The sequence below is a fragment of the Equus quagga genome, chromosome 17 (assembly GCF_021613505.1).
Source record: "Equus quagga isolate Etosha38 chromosome 17, UCLA_HA_Equagga_1.0, whole genome shotgun sequence".
NCBI classification, from domain to species: domain Eukaryota; kingdom Metazoa; phylum Chordata; class Mammalia; order Perissodactyla; family Equidae; genus Equus; species Equus quagga.
The window spans coordinates 968790-986054 of NC_060283.1; the positions used below are offsets into that span (position 1 = coordinate 968790).

General features: G+C 65.3%; 2 protein-coding genes across 14 annotated transcripts in view; both read right to left on the minus strand.

Moving 5' to 3' along the window:
- TSPAN4 (tetraspanin 4) overlaps positions 1 to 9183 on the minus strand; it is a 25488-nt gene extending 16305 nt beyond the window's left edge. Inside the window, exons 1-2 of one of the 8 annotated variants that reach the window (XM_046642763.1) lie at positions 7284 to 7407; positions 3256 to 3347 (exon numbers count right to left, since the gene is read on the minus strand). Coding sequence is in view for 2 of the 8 variants with exons in the window: in XM_046642760.1 (XP_046498716.1) it covers positions 6833 to 6988 (156 nt within the window). In the remaining 6 variants the exon portion in view is untranslated. Of the gene's footprint in view, positions 1 to 3255; positions 3348 to 6832; positions 7195 to 7283; positions 7408 to 8820; positions 8887 to 8933 lie in introns of those variants that run through there. The other 7 variants (XM_046642761.1, XM_046642760.1, XM_046642759.1 and 4 more) reach the window with 7 other exon arrangements.
- Positions 9184 to 12039: 2856 nt separating this feature from the next.
- CD151 (CD151 molecule (Raph blood group)) lies at positions 12040 to 17103 on the minus strand. 6 transcript variants are annotated; one of them, XM_046642752.1, is made up of 9 exons: positions 16967 to 17103; positions 15951 to 16009; positions 14937 to 15027; positions 14580 to 14771; positions 14078 to 14152; positions 13518 to 13622; positions 13241 to 13399; positions 13012 to 13098; positions 12040 to 12920 (listed from the first exon to the last, which is right to left on the minus strand). In XM_046642752.1, the coding sequence occupies exons 3-9, from the start codon at positions 15018 to 15020 to the stop codon at positions 12861 to 12863; spliced, it is 762 nt and encodes a 253-aa protein (XP_046498708.1). In that variant the 5' UTR covers positions 15021 to 15027; positions 15951 to 16009; positions 16967 to 17103; the 3' UTR covers positions 12040 to 12860. The 6 variants fall into 6 exon arrangements, with proteins under 6 accessions (XP_046498708.1, XP_046498713.1, XP_046498709.1 ...); XM_046642757.1 differs by having other exon boundaries at positions 14937 to 15067; XM_046642753.1 differs by having other exon boundaries at positions 14937 to 15072.
- Between the last annotated feature and the right edge of the window lie 162 nt (positions 17104 to 17265).

Here is a 17265-nt window from a genome sequence, read left to right on the forward strand (position 1 = left end):
CCCCCTCCCTCCCCACCGCGCCGCCCGCACCGGCCAATCGCAGCCCCGGCCCCGCGCCCCCGGCCCGCGCCCGCCCCTCCGCCCGCGCCGGCGCCCCTGGCTCTCCCGGTCCCCGCCCCGCCGGGGAGGAAGATGCTCACGAAGGACAGGGGGAGCGTTGTCGGGGGCCGGGGGTCGGGGGCTGCAGCCCAGGCAGCTCTCAGACCCGGGGACGGCGCCCCCGGCCTCCCCGCGCGGCCGCACTGCGCCCGGCCCCCGCTGCCCGGCCGGGCTTGGAGACCTCTGACCGCACAGATCTGCAAAGCACTATGCAAATAGAGGGTGACCCAGTTGCTCTCTGGTGGCAACTTGAGGTGGCTCCGGCTTTGGTCCCCGACCGAGGCCTCCGACTCCAGAGCGAGATAGAACTGGGGAGAATGTAGACCCGGAACACAGCTGGGGTGCACACTCTCCAAGTAGCCTCCCCCTACCTCCACCCTGAGCTAAGCGAGGGCTGCCCTGGGACCCCAAAGGTCCCGCAGCTCACCTCTTGGATGGGGAGAGGCGCTGAGGAGTACTCAGCCTTGGGGGGCGAGTAGTGGCAGGGAGGAGGCAGAGCTGCGGCTTAAGGAGCAAGACCCTGAGAGGGGCCAGGGATGGGGCTCAGGGGAGCCCTGGGCACCAGGGAGGTGGGTCACTGTGCAAGGCATGTCCCGTCCCAGAGGTTTTCAGACTTAAAGGGAGGGGCAGGAACACCCAGGAGTGCAGGAGTGATCTGTAGGGACCTGAAGACAGGCCCCATGGAACGCTGGCCCAGAGCTCCTGCCCAGAGCTCCACTCCTGGCGACACCCCGCTCCTCCACCCAGCCAGGGTGGGCTGCTCACCTCGCCCCCTCCCAGGCCCCCTCCCCTGCTCCTGTCTGGCTGGGCAGGGAACAGCACTAGCTTTAGGGGCATGTGACATGTGCCATCACATGGGACCCCTTGCTGATTTGATGCTGCACTGCCAGTCTTGAAATGCTTGATAATTTTTGACCAAGGGGCCCCAAATTTCATTTTGCACAGCCTAGGCTAGAAGTTGGACCCTGCGCCCTCCCAGACACATCCACACACACATACAGGCGGACGTGGACCCAAGCCAGGCTCGCAGACTCCCACGGTGATTGGCGCACACCCCGGAATGTGCCCCAGTGCCCCTTGCTCTGGTGCTGTGCACATTTGCTGATGTGCAGACACACGCACAAGGAACAGCCTAGGCGTACTCACACATGCCCACAATCGCAGATGGGGACAGCTGTGCCCCCGTAACCCACCCCATTGGTGGGGGCAGCACAGTCTCTGGGGCCCTGGTGTGAGGGGAAGACATCAGCAAGTGGCCTCCATGCCTCCTCCCTGAGCTCGGGCCTGCTGCCCAGACACCCAGGAGGGCCTGAGACCCCTCCTCTCTGGGCTCAGGCAGGGGATCCCGGGCCTCCGGGAGAGAGGCCACTGCAGGCATGGTTGTGCCCTTGCACCCTGGGCTAGTGGCTGTGGCCATGGCCTACCCGCCCATCATGGCAGTCTACTGGCAGTGTCCACGCCATGGGACGGTCGCAGGAACTGAAGTCCAAAGAGGGAAGGACTCACTGAAGGCCCCTGAGAGTCAGGCAGCAGAGCTCAGAGGGGAGAAGAGTGAGAAGAATGAGGAAGAGGGTGGTGGAAGGGAGGGGGGTGGGAGGGGAGCAGGGAGGAGAGGGGACAAGAGAAAAGGAGGAGGGCTCGGTGAGGGAGAAGGAGGGGCCCCACTGGCGATGCTGACAAAGTGGCAAATTGAGAGATTGCCTGGTGCTGGAGGGTTAGCAGCAAGTCTGGGGGAAGTGTGGACTGCTGGGGGTCCAGTGAGGTCTGGCAGCCCTGAGGGGCCCTGAGGGCCACTAGCACCGGCCCTCTGCTGCCCCCGGAGGACTCTTCAGAGAACTGCAGCTCAAGCCCCAGTGAGTCCTCTCTGAGCAGAGTTGGCACTGGTGGGGAGGTGGGACAGAACAGCCCCAGAGTCCCTGCCTGGCCCACACTGCTGGCCTGGGGCTTCCTGTGGCCCTTCTACCCTGTGCTCCCCCGAGGGCTCTTTGGTGAACCGGGGCTGCAAGAAAGGGACACACTTGTGACCATGCACCAGAGGCTGAATGGAGAAGCAGGAAGTGGAGGAACCCCATCCAGGCCCCTGCAGAGACCATCATCTGCAGCTCTGCCACATGGAGCAAGTGGCAGTTGGTGACCCCTCGAGATCTTGGTGACTCCCAGCAGCCTCTGGCCATCTTCCCAGTGGCCCAACTCAGCCAGGCCCCAGCGCCCACACCGAGGCTGGACACTTAGGGCCATGGGGGTCCCTGCACGTGTCAGTGTGAGAGGGCGTGTGCCTGGAATGCACTCTCAGGCACAAGAGGCTAAGGGAGGACCCAGGGCTGAGCAGGAGACACCCCCGTCCAGAGAAACCAAACCCCACCACACACACCCTGCACAGACACCAACCCCCATGATGGGGTCACAGCCAGCCACCCCCCACGCAGCACCCCTGCAGCCCAGGGTCAGACAACCCTGGGAGGGACAGCTAGGCCTCCGCCAGCATAAACAAACCTGCAGCCAGCTTGTCAGCTCTATCTTCTTGGAAGTCACTGGGGCCGGGGGTGGGTGGGGACAGGGCAGGAGCAGCCTGACCCCCAAGGCAAGGCCTCCAAGGGCAAAGATGAGCTGAGCTGGGAGGGGAGCCCTGCCTGTCAGGGGGGCCATGGGCTCAGCCCTTACCCCTTCATCACACCGGGGTGCGGGGCGAGGACTGAGGCAGACAAGGGTGTTGCCTGGGTTCCCACACTGGGCCCAGCAACCAGGATGCCCTCAGCTCCATCTTGCTCAGCCAATGCCGTTCCAGCGCACCCCCAAACTCCTGCCACCCCCTTCCCATCTACAAAACCCTGCATGCATCACCCTAGGTGAGCAGGTGAGTCTGATCTGGGATGAATCAGGAAGACTCACCCAAGGACACGAGGGTCAATCAGAGAAAGGACATGGGTGCACCAGGGCTGCAGCCCAGGGACCCTGTCCCCAAAGCCCAGCCCCTCTCCCGCAGGAGTCCCTTTCTGCTAGCCGGTGGGGCCCCAATGAGACACACTCAGGAGGCGACATCTGGCTGGCTCAGTCTGTCCCAGGACCAGGGGTGCGTCCAGTGGGCCAGGCCCCTGGACCAGGCATTGGGGAGACCAGGAGGCAGCCCAGTGCTGCCCTGGCCAGGCCGTGACATACCTGGGCTTGCCACAGCCAGGCGGTGCTCAGTGCCTCTGAAGGTGGGTCAGCGGGTGGGTGAGCGGTCAGCACAGCCAAGGCAGGCTGGAGCTCTGCAGAGGAAACACGGGCAGCACCTCCTTCCACCTCCATGGGGGCTCCCAGACACAGGGCAGGCCCAAGGGGAGGAACAGCCCTCCACTCAGGACCAGGTCCCTACAGGGACAGAGGGGTGGCCGGCGGGTGGATGGGGTACACCAGCAGACGTAGGGGGCCAGACCACCCACCAGGGCCCAGGCCAGGGAGGCTGCATCCCCAGCCTCCGGCCACTCAGCTTTCTGAGATGTGCAGGCAGGAAGGCAGGCTTGCACACGCAGACACAGAGAGGGGACGTGCACGCAGAGAACACGCATGTTCGGAGCTATGGACTTACACACAGATTCAGGGCATGCAGTGGTGTGCTACCCCCCAGAGGTACCAGACCCCTGGGACCAGCTTGTGTTGTCGACTTCCCCTGAGAGGCTCTCTACCCCACCCCGTCCTTGCTCGGAGCAGACAGATGCCCTAAGCCACCAGCCTAATGCTCTCCCCAGAGAGCCAGCAGTGATATCTCACGAGGCCCATTCATCTGCCACTGGCACTCACAGGGGGATGCTGCCCTGCCCGGCCAGCCAGGGACCATGGGGAGGGGGCAACAAGCTCACACGGGGGGCCTGATGGCATCCCAGCCATGCCCTCCCACCTTGCCCTTTAGACCAGGGACTCCTTGAAGCCTGGAGGATGGGGCAGGTGGTCTTGCCAGCAGCCCAAAGATGGGAGGGGGCTTCACAGGCTCAAAACACCAGCATGGCAGGTGCCACCCCCTCATGGGCAGCCCACTGCCCACTGGTCCACTCCAACCCGTGCCTGGGGCGGACAGGACGCCACTGAGTGGGTGGAGTCCCACCTCCTCCCTGCAGATGAACTGAGACCGGTCCCCGTGAACCTCAGTTAGGGGGTAACAGCACCCATCACAGCGAGAGAAGATGCACCTGGTCCGGGACCCTAGGACCGCACCCCCACCCTCAACAAGTGCTGTGCCCAGGGATGAAGCGTCCCGGGAGGGGTTTTGGGCCCAGTGAAACCTCAAGGGCGATGTGGTAAGGACACGCCCCTCCTACCTTCTTCCATGAAGCCCTTCCCCGGGAGCTAAGGGACCCAAAGCCCACAGCAACATTCCAGAAGCCAAAAAACACGCATCACACCCTACCACTCGCACAGGCCTGAGGCTGATCTGCAGGCTCCGACACCCCCAGACCCGGGCATCAGTGGCTGGGCCTCCTGGGCAGGTCCTAAAGGGCAGACCACCAGCATCTCTCATGGCCCCCATCCCTCCTGGGCCCTCACATGTGAGGAAGACCCAAGCCAACACCAAGCTGAGCCTGGACCAGACCACTGCCTGGCCATACTCCCAACTCCCAGCCCCAAGGCAGCCCCTGGACCCTCTGTGAATGACCTGCAGCCCTTCTAGCCCCTACAACGCCCCTTCACGAGTCCAGGGCCCCCCACCTCCATCCTGCATAGCCTAGATACAACCCTGCAGTTGGGGCATGGGTGCAGGGGCCAGAGAGGCCCAGGGCTGGCTCCCTGACTCACCCAGGCCCAGCCTCCTCCTCCAGGAAGCCTCCCTACCCCATCTCGGCCCTGGGCTTTCTTTGAGTACAGAGCCCGGCATGCCTGCGTGCCCCAGAATGGCACACGTAGCAGGCAACAGGGACGGGACTGAGTGAGAACCCCAAGACGAACACCCCCACAGCCTGCCCGCCCTGGCCTGGGCCTCTGGACCCTCCAGGGCCCCGGGCTGGGGCCCCAGGGGACCATGAGCCACACCTACCTGGCCAGACCAAGACCCTGCTCAAAGAGAAACCTCCCCAAAAGCCGAAGAAGCACTTGCCCATGCAGACTTGGAGGCCGGGAGCTGACGGGCGGTTGCCAGTGGCCTAGCCTACCCTGAGCCCCAGCAGCCAGCCAAGCAACTGCAGGGGCCTGGCCTGGGAGCACACACCCCAGTGGGAGTAGCTCAGGGTAGAGAGCAGAGCGGAGCCCGCCCGCTCTGGGCCCCCAGGCCAAGCCAGCTCTGAGGCGGCTTTGAGGAGCTGGGAGGGCCCCGCCAACACAAACAGGCCTGTGGTGTCCGCCTTCCTGCTGCCGGGCCCCAGCACCCACCCAGGCCCCCACCCCGGGGGAGCGGCAGGCTGGCACCCCACACACCCAGAGCCTGCTCAGGGTCCTATCCCCCCACCCAAACGGGAGCCTCCGGGGCTGGGGGACACCTACTCCAGGGGATGGGTCGCAGGGGGAAGAGGCCACCAAGGGGCCCCCGGTCTCTCCTCCTGGGCCCACTGAGGCCAACCCCAAGTTCAAAGCCTTCCCCAGAACTCCCTCTTCTCCTCCCACCCTCGGGTATTTCTCTGCCTGGCCATGTGGAGGTTGGGGTGGAGGGGACACAATTAGGACCCTGGGGTGCACCTTCCCACCCACTGCAGGTTCCAGGAGCACCCTACCTCAGGTACCCAGTGTGTGCCCACCCACCTTGCACAGACACACACTCCCCCGCCCCCCAGACCCCAACAGAGGCGTACCCTCAGGGAGCCTCACACGGGGCCCGGGCAGCCAGGCTGACAGATGGTGACGTTCCCAAATGCCATCGGCCCAGATGTGTCCAAACAGTCTGTAGGTTAAGGCCAGTTTGGCCTCAAGCATACCTACAAATACCACCACTTACGACTCCCCAGCCCCCAGAGCTGAGAGGGTCAGTGTGGGCACAGCAGGGGGGTAACCCCACCTGACCCCAGGGAGGCGTTCAAACATGTATGTTCATGGACCCCACTCGACCGTGCATATCCCCTGTGTGAGCCCACATCTACCCAAAGCAAGCAGGGCTAGGGGCCAAGCCTGGCACCCCACGCCTGAACAGCCAGGATTGGGACCCTCCCACTGGGCAGCTTCTGGTTCCACCCACACTTTACAGATTGGGAAACTGAGGCTGGGATCCAGGACCAGGGGGCAGGTTCAGCCCACTCCCAGGCCAGGGTACCCCTGTAGCCAGCCTGTTTCCCGGGCAACGCTCAGCCAGAGGGTCTCAGCAGCTCAAACTTCAATTGCTGATTTCCCCTTGTCCCGTCTGCATCTGCCCTGAAGTGACCCTCCAGCAGGAAGCGTGGCTCACGGGTTCCAAACCACATGTGAGCTCCGCCCTCCCTCCTCATGCCCCCACCACCAGGGGCAGGACACTCCATGCTCAGAAACCTCGCCTCACTCTCCCGTCCCCTTCTCCACCCCTCCCCAGAGGCCTGGGTTCCACACGCACCCAGGGGAGAAGCAAGGACCCCCCACCTATGCTTCCAGGTAGGCATAGCCCCACCCCCAACCCACCAGGGCCCTAGGCCCCCATGGCTCCCTCCTGCCCCTGCCCACTCTGAGGAGAGCCTTGCCCACACCCCAGCCTGCTCCTCCCTAACATACATACACACACACACACACACACACACACACACACACACACACGCACACAGAGGGACACGGCCACCCAGGGTCCAGGCCGCAGGGCAGGGCTGACCTCTGAGGCTCCCCCGGGTTCCTCTGGTCCAGCCTGGTCAGGCCTGAGCCACGGCAGAGTCGAGACGGGAGGATCGAGGGCCCCAAGGAGCCTTCGTGCACGTGTGTTGGGAGTACGCACACGGGCTGGGACGGGGGCAGCCGCACTGCTCCCCATGGCCTCTCCTGGGAAATCAGGGAGCTGGAGGGAGGAGCTCAGGAAGCGGAGGCCAGCCACCGCCCCCAAATCCACACACAGCGCTCAGAATTCCAGGAATGTCAACTTGGCTCTGGCCAGGATCAGGGCGGGAGGCTGGCTCCCCTCACTCTCTTGGAGTAAACAACTGCTCAGGCTCTGGGCAGGAGCAAGGGTGGGGCAGGCCCTGGGCCCCTCCTCCAGGAAGCCCTCCACCCCCACTAGCTCCTGAAGGTCCACCCAGCTGACATCCCGGTTCCCCTCCTGTCTCCCTCACCTCCACAGCCACCAGCCGCTGCCAGCCTCTGCAGCCGAGCCTGAGTCTGACCCCAGGCCACTGTGACTCAAGGCCCCCTATCCCGCTCCTCTGGCGGGGACAGGATGTGCGTCCAGTCAGCCTGGGGGAGGGAAGGGAAGGGAAGTGGCCTCGGCTCGTGGCTCTGCACGTGGCAGGGTGGGGGATGGCAAACGCCACGGGGGAGGCTGTCCAGGGCCCAGGCGAAGGTGGGGGCATAAACTCCAGGCAGGCAGCACCTCTGGCCAGCCCCATGTAGAACCCAGACGACCCTCCATCTCCCTGCCCCCCAACTGAGGCCAGAGTCCATCATCCACCTGAGAGGAGTGGTAGCTGATGCCTGGGACGCAACACTGGACTGATCCTGATCAGAGATCCAGACGCCCCAGGCCAGTGAAGCTGCCTAGAGTCTGCACACGCACCCAACTCACAGGTGCCACTTTGCCACACATCCACCCCCCACTGCCCAAAGCTCACCTCCTCCACGGAGCCTTCCCCGCCTCTCACAGCACACTGCCTGTCCCCTAGCCCCCAGCCCAGGGTCACCGGGCTCACTCCACCCCATTTTCAGAGACCAGCCTTCCGTCCCTTCAAATCCTCCGTGGCTCCTGCCCCCTGACCTCCAGCTCTTCCACCTATTCTGAAGCTAGTGCAAAGCTGTTTCCTTGGACAGCTCTGCAGGTGCGGCCTCCAGGCCTCTGCCCAAAGGCTCCCTTTGCCAGGATCTGTCTCGCCCCTCACACACACTCAGGCTCGCCCCTAGTGAAATCCTGTGTTCTTCAAGGTTCAGCTCACGAGCACCTCTTCCACGACACCCTCTGTGACCACCCTCCCCAGCCGCCGCTCCCCTCTGGGTCCTCAGAAGTCCGACGCCCCCAGCACGCGGGCGACCCAGCACGGCCTAGCCTGCTGCGGGTGCAGACCCATCCCGCACCCCCTCCCTGTTCCTTCCCCGACAAGAAGGGAGGAGGGACGCGGGCCGAAGCGGAGTAAGGCGGTGCTGCGGGGGAGGAGCCGCCGGCCAAGCGAGCGTGCCACAGGCCGGATCGCTCCCAGCGCGCCCTCAGCCGTCGGGGCTGCAGGTAACTAACTACCCAGCCAGGACCGATACTGCGCAGGCCAGCCGGCCGGGCAGTGCCCGGAGGGGCCGGGCCGCGGCTGGGAATGGGACCCCCAAACTCAGCTGCAGAGGCCCCCGGGCAGCCACAGGCAGGGGCTGCAGACAGGGAGACCCCCGTCCGGGCAGGGCGAGAGGGGCAGCGGGAAGACCCGCCGTGGCCGCCCGCCCAGGCTAGCCCCGCTAGCCGGTCAGCCCCTCTCCGCCCTGCCGCGAGTCTCCGCGCCCCCGGCCCCGGCTCCGCCACTTGTTGCTGCGGCTCGGCTCAGGGCTCCGCGCTGAGGCACGAACTCCCCGCCGGCTCGGCTCTGGGCCCGCTCCCGGTCCTGGTTCCGGCCCCGGTCCCGCTGGGGCGCCGCGGGCGGCGGGACCCCGGCCGCATCCCCAAGACAGGCGCGGTACCTGCGCGCGCCTTCTGCCCGCCGCGCAGCTGTCAGTCATGCGGCCACGAGAAACGCGAACGGCCGCCGCCGAGCCCTTACGTCCCCGCGCGGCCGCCGTAGGCCGGAACGTACCAAAGCAGCAGCTGGGGGGCGCCGCTTGTTCCCGCCGCGGCCGCGCGGGGCCCGGGACCTCTGACCCGCGCGGAGGCAGTTCGTTGCGGCGGGCAGCGGACGCCGGCGGTGCCGGAGCAGGCGGGGCGGGCTGGCGGCGGCCGGGGGCGGGGTCTGCCACCCACCCCCTGCTCTATGGGCGCGCCCGGGGCGGGGCCGGGGCCACAAGAGGAAGCGCCGCCGGGCCGAGCAGTGCGTCCAGTTCTGCCGCCGCCATGATCATTCCCGTGCGCTGCTTCACCTGCGGCAAGATCGTCGGCAACAAGTGGGAGGCCTACCTGGGGCTCCTGCAGGCCGAGTACACCGAAGGGTGAGGCGCGGGCCGGCGCGGGAGGGAAGGCTACCCGGGCCGCCGGCCTGCGGGGCCGGACAGCGTAGGGGGCTCCCGGCCTGCGGGGCGGGGAGAGGGGTGGGGCAGTCCCGGCCTGCGGGACGAGGTCGGGATCGGGGTCAGGGTCAGGGGTCCCGGCCTGCGGGGCGGGTCCTGGCCTGCGGGGTAGGAGCGGGGTCGGGGGCGTCCCAGCCTGCGGGGTGGGTGGGGACACTCATCAGATTTCAGGTGACCCTGCGGACCAGGGGTCCCTTCCAGCCCTACTCTCTTGACCTGCCCTCAGGACAGCATTGCCAAACACACACCCTTCCCCAGCCTGGGGAGAGGAGAGATGTTGGGCATCAAGGCACTGGTGTCTTGGGGACTCCTAGGTATCCTTCTGGCGGGCCACAGCGCCTCTCCACCACAGTTCGGCTCTCAGCCTCCTCTTCCTATTCTTGCTTTCTAACATCATCTCTCTGTTGTTCCCCCCACCCCCATATCCTGCAAATCCACTTGCATTTTAGGACGTAGGACAAGCTTCCTGACCACACAGCCATTCTCGTCAGGCTGTGGTGGGGTTCTTTTTCTGTGCTTGCCCTTTAGCACTGCAGTTACCCCTATGCCTGTCCTAGTCTCTCTTCCCCACTACAGGCTGACCCTTCACCCCTGTTTGGACAGTTCCATGTCCTGATCAAATTTGAACCCCTGGGGCGTGCCACCATACCACAGGCTCTCAGTGCAAGTGTATTGGATGAACGGGGAAGCCATGGGTGGGCTGCATGTTAGCGCCAGGCCCTAATGAGGCTGCCAGTGATCAGAGTGCCAGTGAATGGCTGGCAGCCCGCACAGGACCCCCTCCCTGGGATGCCTCAGGCAGGGACCTCCCAGCCTGGCCTCCCCTTCCCCAAGCTGCCATCTCTGCACACTGGAGGCAGTGATGTGGAAATTTTCAGGCCTTGAGGGTGACTGGGGCTAGGTCCCAGGGAAATTGGGAACTCTAATTGGCTCAGGAAATGAGAGAAGGTGCTCCCTGGAGAGGCGGCTCTCTCCCTGGTGTTGGGAGCAGAGCTGAGGAAAGATCCCACAGCAGCTGAGTGGGACTTGCTGTGGCCTGGGCACGGCCCACCGTCTGCCAGGGTGAACTGACCACAGCCACTCTCCTTGCTGGCAGGGATGCCCTGGACGCGCTGGGTCTGAAGCGCTACTGCTGCCGCCGCATGCTGCTAGCCCACGTTGACCTGATCGAGAAGCTGCTCAATTATGCGCCCCTGGAGAAGTGACTGCACAGGAGCCTGCCCACCCGCCTGCCATGCTGACCACTTGCCCAGGGTCCATTCCACCAAGGTGTGGGTAGCTGGAAGCGATGCCTGCCCCGAGCTGTGTGGGTGTGCATCTCCCACTCTCAAAAGAACTCTCTAGTAAAGGTTTTGGCTGAGCCACAAGGAGGTCCTAACAGTTGGCCTGGCTTTGTGGGACTCCCTGCCACCTGCGTTTATGTCCTGCCTCGTGCCTGAGGCCCCTTGAGGCTGAATGCAGCCTTCACTGCCCGGGAGGCAGGAGAGCCATCCAAATGGTGGTGGCTGCTCATCCTGGGGGTTCTTCCTCTGGAATGTGCACTGTCACAACCCAACAAGCCACAGACAACCAAGAACGCTGTTGGGGGGCAGGGACACGACACACTGGCATCCCCACCACCCGGTTCTGTGCTCTGTGTAGGCTGAGCACAGAGGTCCCCCCATTCTCTCTCCCAGGATCTCAAGAACCAGACTTTCTGGGCTCTGAATAGGGTGCCCACTGTGGTCTTGGCTGTCCATCCTGAGGGTCCTGCTGCCAGAGGCTTCCAGGCTCCACCCCAGCCCTGCAGGCCCCTCCCCTTGGCCAAGTTCCTGCCAACGGGGAGGAGCAGGGCCTGGCCTCTGCACCAGCCTTGAGACCCCCATAGCAGGTTGGGGGTGGCCCTGAGGAGGGTCTCCTGGGTGTCGGGGCTAGCCGAGCTCCCCACGTCCTGGGCATTAGCTTTCATCCTGTGGAGCGGCCAGAGAGCTCAACTCTGGCTGAGCCACGGAGTTGGAAGCTGTCACCCTGGCGGGTAGGAGTATGCGGTTAGGAGAGAGGGAGGCAGCCTTCTCCTGGCACCTTCTTCAGGGTCGGCCTGGATACCTGGACACCTGAAACAGGGTCCTCCGAGTGCACATGAGGAAACCGGTCGGGAGATGACAAGGTCTGCCCAGGGCTGGACAGCCCAAGCCGTGGGGCATGGTGGCCGAGCCCTGGCTGCCCCTTCAGGCCCAGCGCTCTTGGTTTCTCCAGTCCGGTTGCCATTGACAGCTCATGTCCTGCCCCGCCCCAGGCCTTGCACCCCTGCTGCACAGCTCGCACCTGAGAAGTCCCACTCCACGCCCTCCCACCTCCACTTTCACCTGTACTTGGTCCCTACACAGTGGCCAGAGGATCTTTGAGAACCACAAGCAGGTCCAGGCATCTCGAGGTCTGTCCACATTTTCTCTCTGAGGGCTTCAGCCACACCACCATCTTTCCCTCCCAGAATGGGCAAGGTTCTGCTTCAAGGCCTGTGCTCAGTGTCCCTGCCATTGACCTCCTCCTCCTTGAACCCCATCAGCTCTCAGCTCACAACTGGCTGCCCTTCCAGTCCCCTGCCCTGTGTCGTGGCACTGGGTGATGGGTCTGCCCACCCTGCTGGACGGGAGGGCCCCAAGCACCAGGACCATCTCTCACTGACGTAGAGTTCACTCGTCTGTTCCACAAACGTTTATTGAGCACCTGTTAAGTGGCAGGAGCAGTTCTAGGCATTTGTAACACAGCAGTGAATAAAACCCACAAAGCCCCTGCCCCGGGGAAGGGGAGACAGTGAGCATGTGAGTATGTGGCCTTTTACACAGTGCTGAGAGCAGCGGGAGAAACGGGGGCTCAGGGAGCAGGGTGGCCAGGAGCAGGGGCAGCAGCAGAGGCACAGAATGTGGGAGGAGCCTCAGGGAGAGGCCTCAAGTTACTGAGTGGGACTGTCCTGGTGGCAGACACATCTGCACCTGCCCCTCCCGGCCTTCCCTTGGCCACCATTGGGGGTGTATCCAGGCAGCTGGGAGCACCCTAGGGTGGCCCAGCCTAGTTCTGTCCAACTCACCCCCAAACCAGCCCCTCCAACTGAGCAGAGGCATTAGGGAGTACCCCAAGGCCTCCTGACCCCACCCCAAAGAAGCTGGCCTGTGGGTGGGGGGCGCTTTATTCTCAGAACCCAATCGCCCCACCCCACCAGCCACACCCAGACAGCGGACAGGCAGAATTGCAGCCCCTCCTCACCACAGGGGGGGCCCTACCTCAGGCCTCAAGACTTTGGTGTGCAGCAGAAGGCACTGGAAGCTCCTTCTGGGAGTGCGGGTCCCCAGAGGTCACGGTGGGGGGGTGGGTAGAGGCATGAGGACACAATGTCCCTGGCAAAGGGGCGAGGGCGGGGCCCCCGGGACCCCAGCTCCCTGGCCATCAGTAGTGTCAGCTCAGTAGTCACACGGGCGGCGGCGAGAAGCTGCAGCGTGCGCGGAGGGCCAGCACAGTGCAGGTCAGTAGTGCTCCAGCTTCAGGCTCTTGTACAGGCAGCACGTGAAGATCATACCAAAGACCTGTGGCGCAGAGCTGGCATGAGCGGGCCACGGCCACCAGTCGCCTCACATCCCTGCACCCCCCCACAGCACCCTGCCCTCCTGCCCACACCTGCACACAGGCGATGCCGATGCCCACAGCCCCGATGATCCTCAGGTGCTCCTGGATGAAGGTCTCCAGCTTGCTGATGCAGCCGCCCTGGCAGGGTGGGGGTGGGGCGCTGAAGGCTGGCAAGTCCTCCAGCCCCCCCCATGGCCACAGCCCCAGCCTCCCTTGGGGTGTAGCCACACCAGCCCCCAGCATCTGGGGGCTCCGGAGCCCCAGGTTCCTGCCAGCCTACCTCCACCTTGTAGATGTTGGAGGCGTGGTCCCGCTGCCCGCAGCCGGCCACCACAGTCTTGCAGCAGCTGTCTGGGACCACACGGCCACCTGCCTCGCCCGAGCGGATCCATTCACTGTCCCGCCAGTCCTGGGAGTTGTTGCTGCCACAGCAGTGGAACTGCAGCAGGAACACAGCCAGGCTGAGCCCCCACACCACCCAACCCTGCAGTGGGGACAGGACAGGTCTGGGGAGGCCCACAGAGGCATGCACACCCCTCCCTGTGCCAGCCACCAACCTCCTGCTGCAGCTTGTCCACCGCACTGGTCACGCCCTCGTGGCCCTTCTGGTGGTACCGCTTGGTCATGGTGTCCTTCAGGTTCTCCTTGAGCTCTGCGTTCAGCTGGGGGCGAGGTGGGGACACTTTCAGCCACAAAGTCTGAGACCCTCCAAGGTGGGGCAGAGCAGGGGCAGGCACGGTTGGGCCAGGAGAGGCACCCGGTGGCCACCAGGAGGGGCAGGGCAGGGAGGGAGCTCCAGATCCCATGGACACCTGCCCCCGCTTGGGGGCACCTGCAGCTTGGGTGCTGCAGGCAGGTTGCCCACCCCTGCAGTCCACCCTTCCTGTGACCCAGCCCCCACCTCCAGGGCCTAGAGGCACAATGGTCAGCTCTGGAGTACAGGGGAGTTGTGTGTGGGTGTGCATGTCCCTGTATGTGCGTGTCCCTATGTCTGTGCGTGTCTATGTCCTTTCCAGTTTATATGCATGTATCCTTGTATGTGCACACCCTGCCTGTGCATGTGCCTGTCCATGTGTGCTTGTGTCCGTGTCCCCACAGGGCCTATCTGGACCCTCACCTGCTGGTAGTACACGTAGGCCAGGACGCCAGCAATGATCTCCAGCAGAAAGATGATGAGGAGCAGGATGAAGTACTGGGGGGCAGGGACTCGATGAGGCAGGGTGGGACACAGACACCCCCATTCCGCAACGACTGGTAGTGCCCAGGCACAACAGAGTGGAGCCCCCACCCTCAGCTCCCAAGTGGCCACAGAGTAGGGCTCCAGGCAGCAGGTGGGGGCTGGGGCACAGCCAGGCCCCCTGATGCTTTCTCTCAGAGCTGGTGTCTTCCCTCAGCTGGCCCACTGGGATGGGGGGACTCCCAGGGCTGGGCAGGTGGGAAGGGACACCCCCCAGGTGAACACAGCAAAGGCTATTCTGCAGTGTCACACTCAACCCCTATTGTCCTGTTCTTTTCCTATCAGGGCCCCAGAGCAAGCACCAGGCAGCCTGGTGGGGAGCCCCTGCCCCAGTAGCCCCCATCCCCACCCCCACCCCCAGTGCTGGCCAAGCCCCGCTGACCAGGCGCAGCAGGTTCCGCCGCTCCTTGAAGGTGGCGCAGCAGCCCAGGACACCGGTCACCATGACAACAACGCCAGCCACCACCAGGATGTAGGCTGTGGCCAGGTAGGTGCCTGAGGCCAGCAGACTGATGTAGTCGCTCTTGAGGGCCAGTGTCCAGATGCCCACTGCCATAACCGCCAGACCGGCCAGCTGTGGGCAGTGCACACTGGTCACCACATCTGGCCCCAGGTCTGAGAGACAGGGCTGAGCCCCCAGGCCAGGGCTCCTTTCACGGACCAGGGATGGGAGGGAGGAGACGATAGGTAGAGAGCCGCAGATGACGGGATGGGATGGGCGGGCGTGCCCGCTGCTCACCCAGAAGCAGCAGTTGAAGGTGAAGAGCAGGTACTTGAGGCAGACGGTGCCACATGTCGTCTTCTTCTCGTTGAACTCACCCATCCTGGGGCTGGGAGGCGGGGGAGGTCAGATAGCCCACAACACCAGGCCTGGACTGGGAGGACAGCAAGACACTGGTGGGGACAGCAGGAGGGGACACAGATGCCCAGGCCGGCCCAGGGACTTGGGGTCCAGCCAACCGCCTGCCTTGGGTGAAGGCCTTGGGAGAATGTCCATGGGAAGCAGGACACTTCCTGGGAGGGCAGCTCAGGAGCCCCCACCCCCACTGCAGCCAGGGCAGACGTCTGGGGCCCACAGCCAAGCTGAAGGCCAGGCCCTGGAAGGCCAGAGGGCCTGGCTTCCCTGACCAGAGCCCACGTCATGAGGAGCATGGAGGACCCCCAGCCATCACTGGCTGACTCACCCCTGCTGGCAGCCAGGGTAGGAAGCCCAGCAGGCACCTGGAGGTGAGGTCATGCAGGCCCCGCCTGCCCCCCGCCCCCCCAGCATTCCCTGGGCCCCACGTCACAGGCTGGCAGGAACCTCCCGGCTACTGCAGGGGAAGAGGCCACTTGGAGGCAGACTGGTCTGCCCATCAATAGCCAGCCATGTGGCCCTAGGGAAGCCCCTCAGGCTTCTGTTAAAGAGTAGGGCTTCCTTCCTTCCTCCCAGCCAGGGTAGGGAGAATGGGGGGTGCTGGGCAGGCAGGGCTGGCAGACACACACTCCCTAGACCTGCGAGTTCTTCCCTCATTGGTCCCCATCACCGGAAAGCGGACAGCCACACCACTGCCAGCGAGAAGTGCAGCTACAGGCTGTGCTCCTCCCAGAGGCACCCAGGGCCACCCTCCCGGCTCTGTGGTGAGGCGTCTGCACTGGGGAGGGCGGGGCAGCCCGTGGGGCACTGACGGCAGTTCAGCACCTGGAGCCACGTTTCCAGACAGGCACAGAGCCACCCAGAGCTGGACTTGTACCCACCCCACCCCGCCCTCACCTGGCAGGCAGGCAGCTCCTCTGTAGAACAGGTGGACGGAAGTTCCCCAGGAGACTCCGCTAGAAGAGCAGGGACAGGCCACAGGTCTGGCCCACGCCAAATGGGCCGGATAGGCTCCTGCCACCCCTCCTTGTGGCTGCCCCAGGCCATGGACCCGAGCTGGGCTTCCACAGCAGGCAGCGTCCACCCCCAGCCGCAGAGAGGGGAGCGGCCAGGCCCGGTATTTTGGTCTGGGCCAGGGCGGGGCAGGACAGAAGACATTGCTGGAAAGTTGGATCCTGGGATGGACCACACGCCTTCTCCAGGCACCCCACCCGCGGTCTTAGCCAGACCTGCCACTGCCCCTTCCCCCACCAAGCAGGAATGGCTGCAGACCCTACACGGAGCTGGAGGCTGTGAGCCCACACCCCACCGACTTGCCCCTGGGCCTGATCTGAGGTCCCAGGTTTCTGGGGAGGCTAGTTCCGGACACACATCAGCCCCCACGGCCGCGCACCAGCTGCCGGCTGAGGAGGGGCCCCTCGTTCCGGGTGCGCCTGGCGGATGTGATTCCCCGGGGAAAGGGCGGCCAGAAATAGTTCCCGCGGCCTGGGACAGAGCTGCCCCGCTCCAGCGCCTGCAACTCCACCGGGCCCCAGGCCGGCCCGCGCCCAAGGAGGGGACCCGGACCCCGCTCCGGTCAGGCCCGGGGAGGAATCCCCGCGCCGCCGCAATGAAGTCGCCGCCGCCGCCCCCCAACGCGGCCGAGGCCGACGGCCCGCCCACTTGCACCCGGACGGTGGGCGGGCCTGCGGCGGAGGGAGGGGACCGGTGTCCGGGGACAAGGAGTGGGGAGCCTCTGGTCTGAAGGGGCCGCCAGGCCTATCCGAAGGCCCAGGAGGGGAAGCGCCTGACCCTCGCCTGCTCCCCATCCGGCCGCCCGGCCTCCCGGCCCTCCCGGCGCCCGCAGCCGGGCCCTCGGGCCGGACAGCGCAGGGCTCGGGGCACTGAGCCCCCGCGGCCAGCGGCGCACTCACCGGCCACGCGTCGGAGTCGGCGGGCGGCGGCGGGGGCGGCGGCTCTGAGCGCCGGGAATGCGCGGCCGGCGCGGGGCCTGCGAGGGAGAAGCGCGGGCCGCCCCCCGCCCCGCCCCGCCCCGGCCCGCCCGCCTGCCCGCAGGCCCCGCCCCAGCCAGCGGCCGCGGGCAGGTCCTGGCAGGCAGGGCTCGTTGCGCGGGGCGGGACACTGGCTGGGGCCGGCGCCGCGGGTCCACCAGGGACTGCGGGGGCCGAGCGGACTGCAGCCGGGGGCGCACACCCGCGGGCGACAGAGGAGC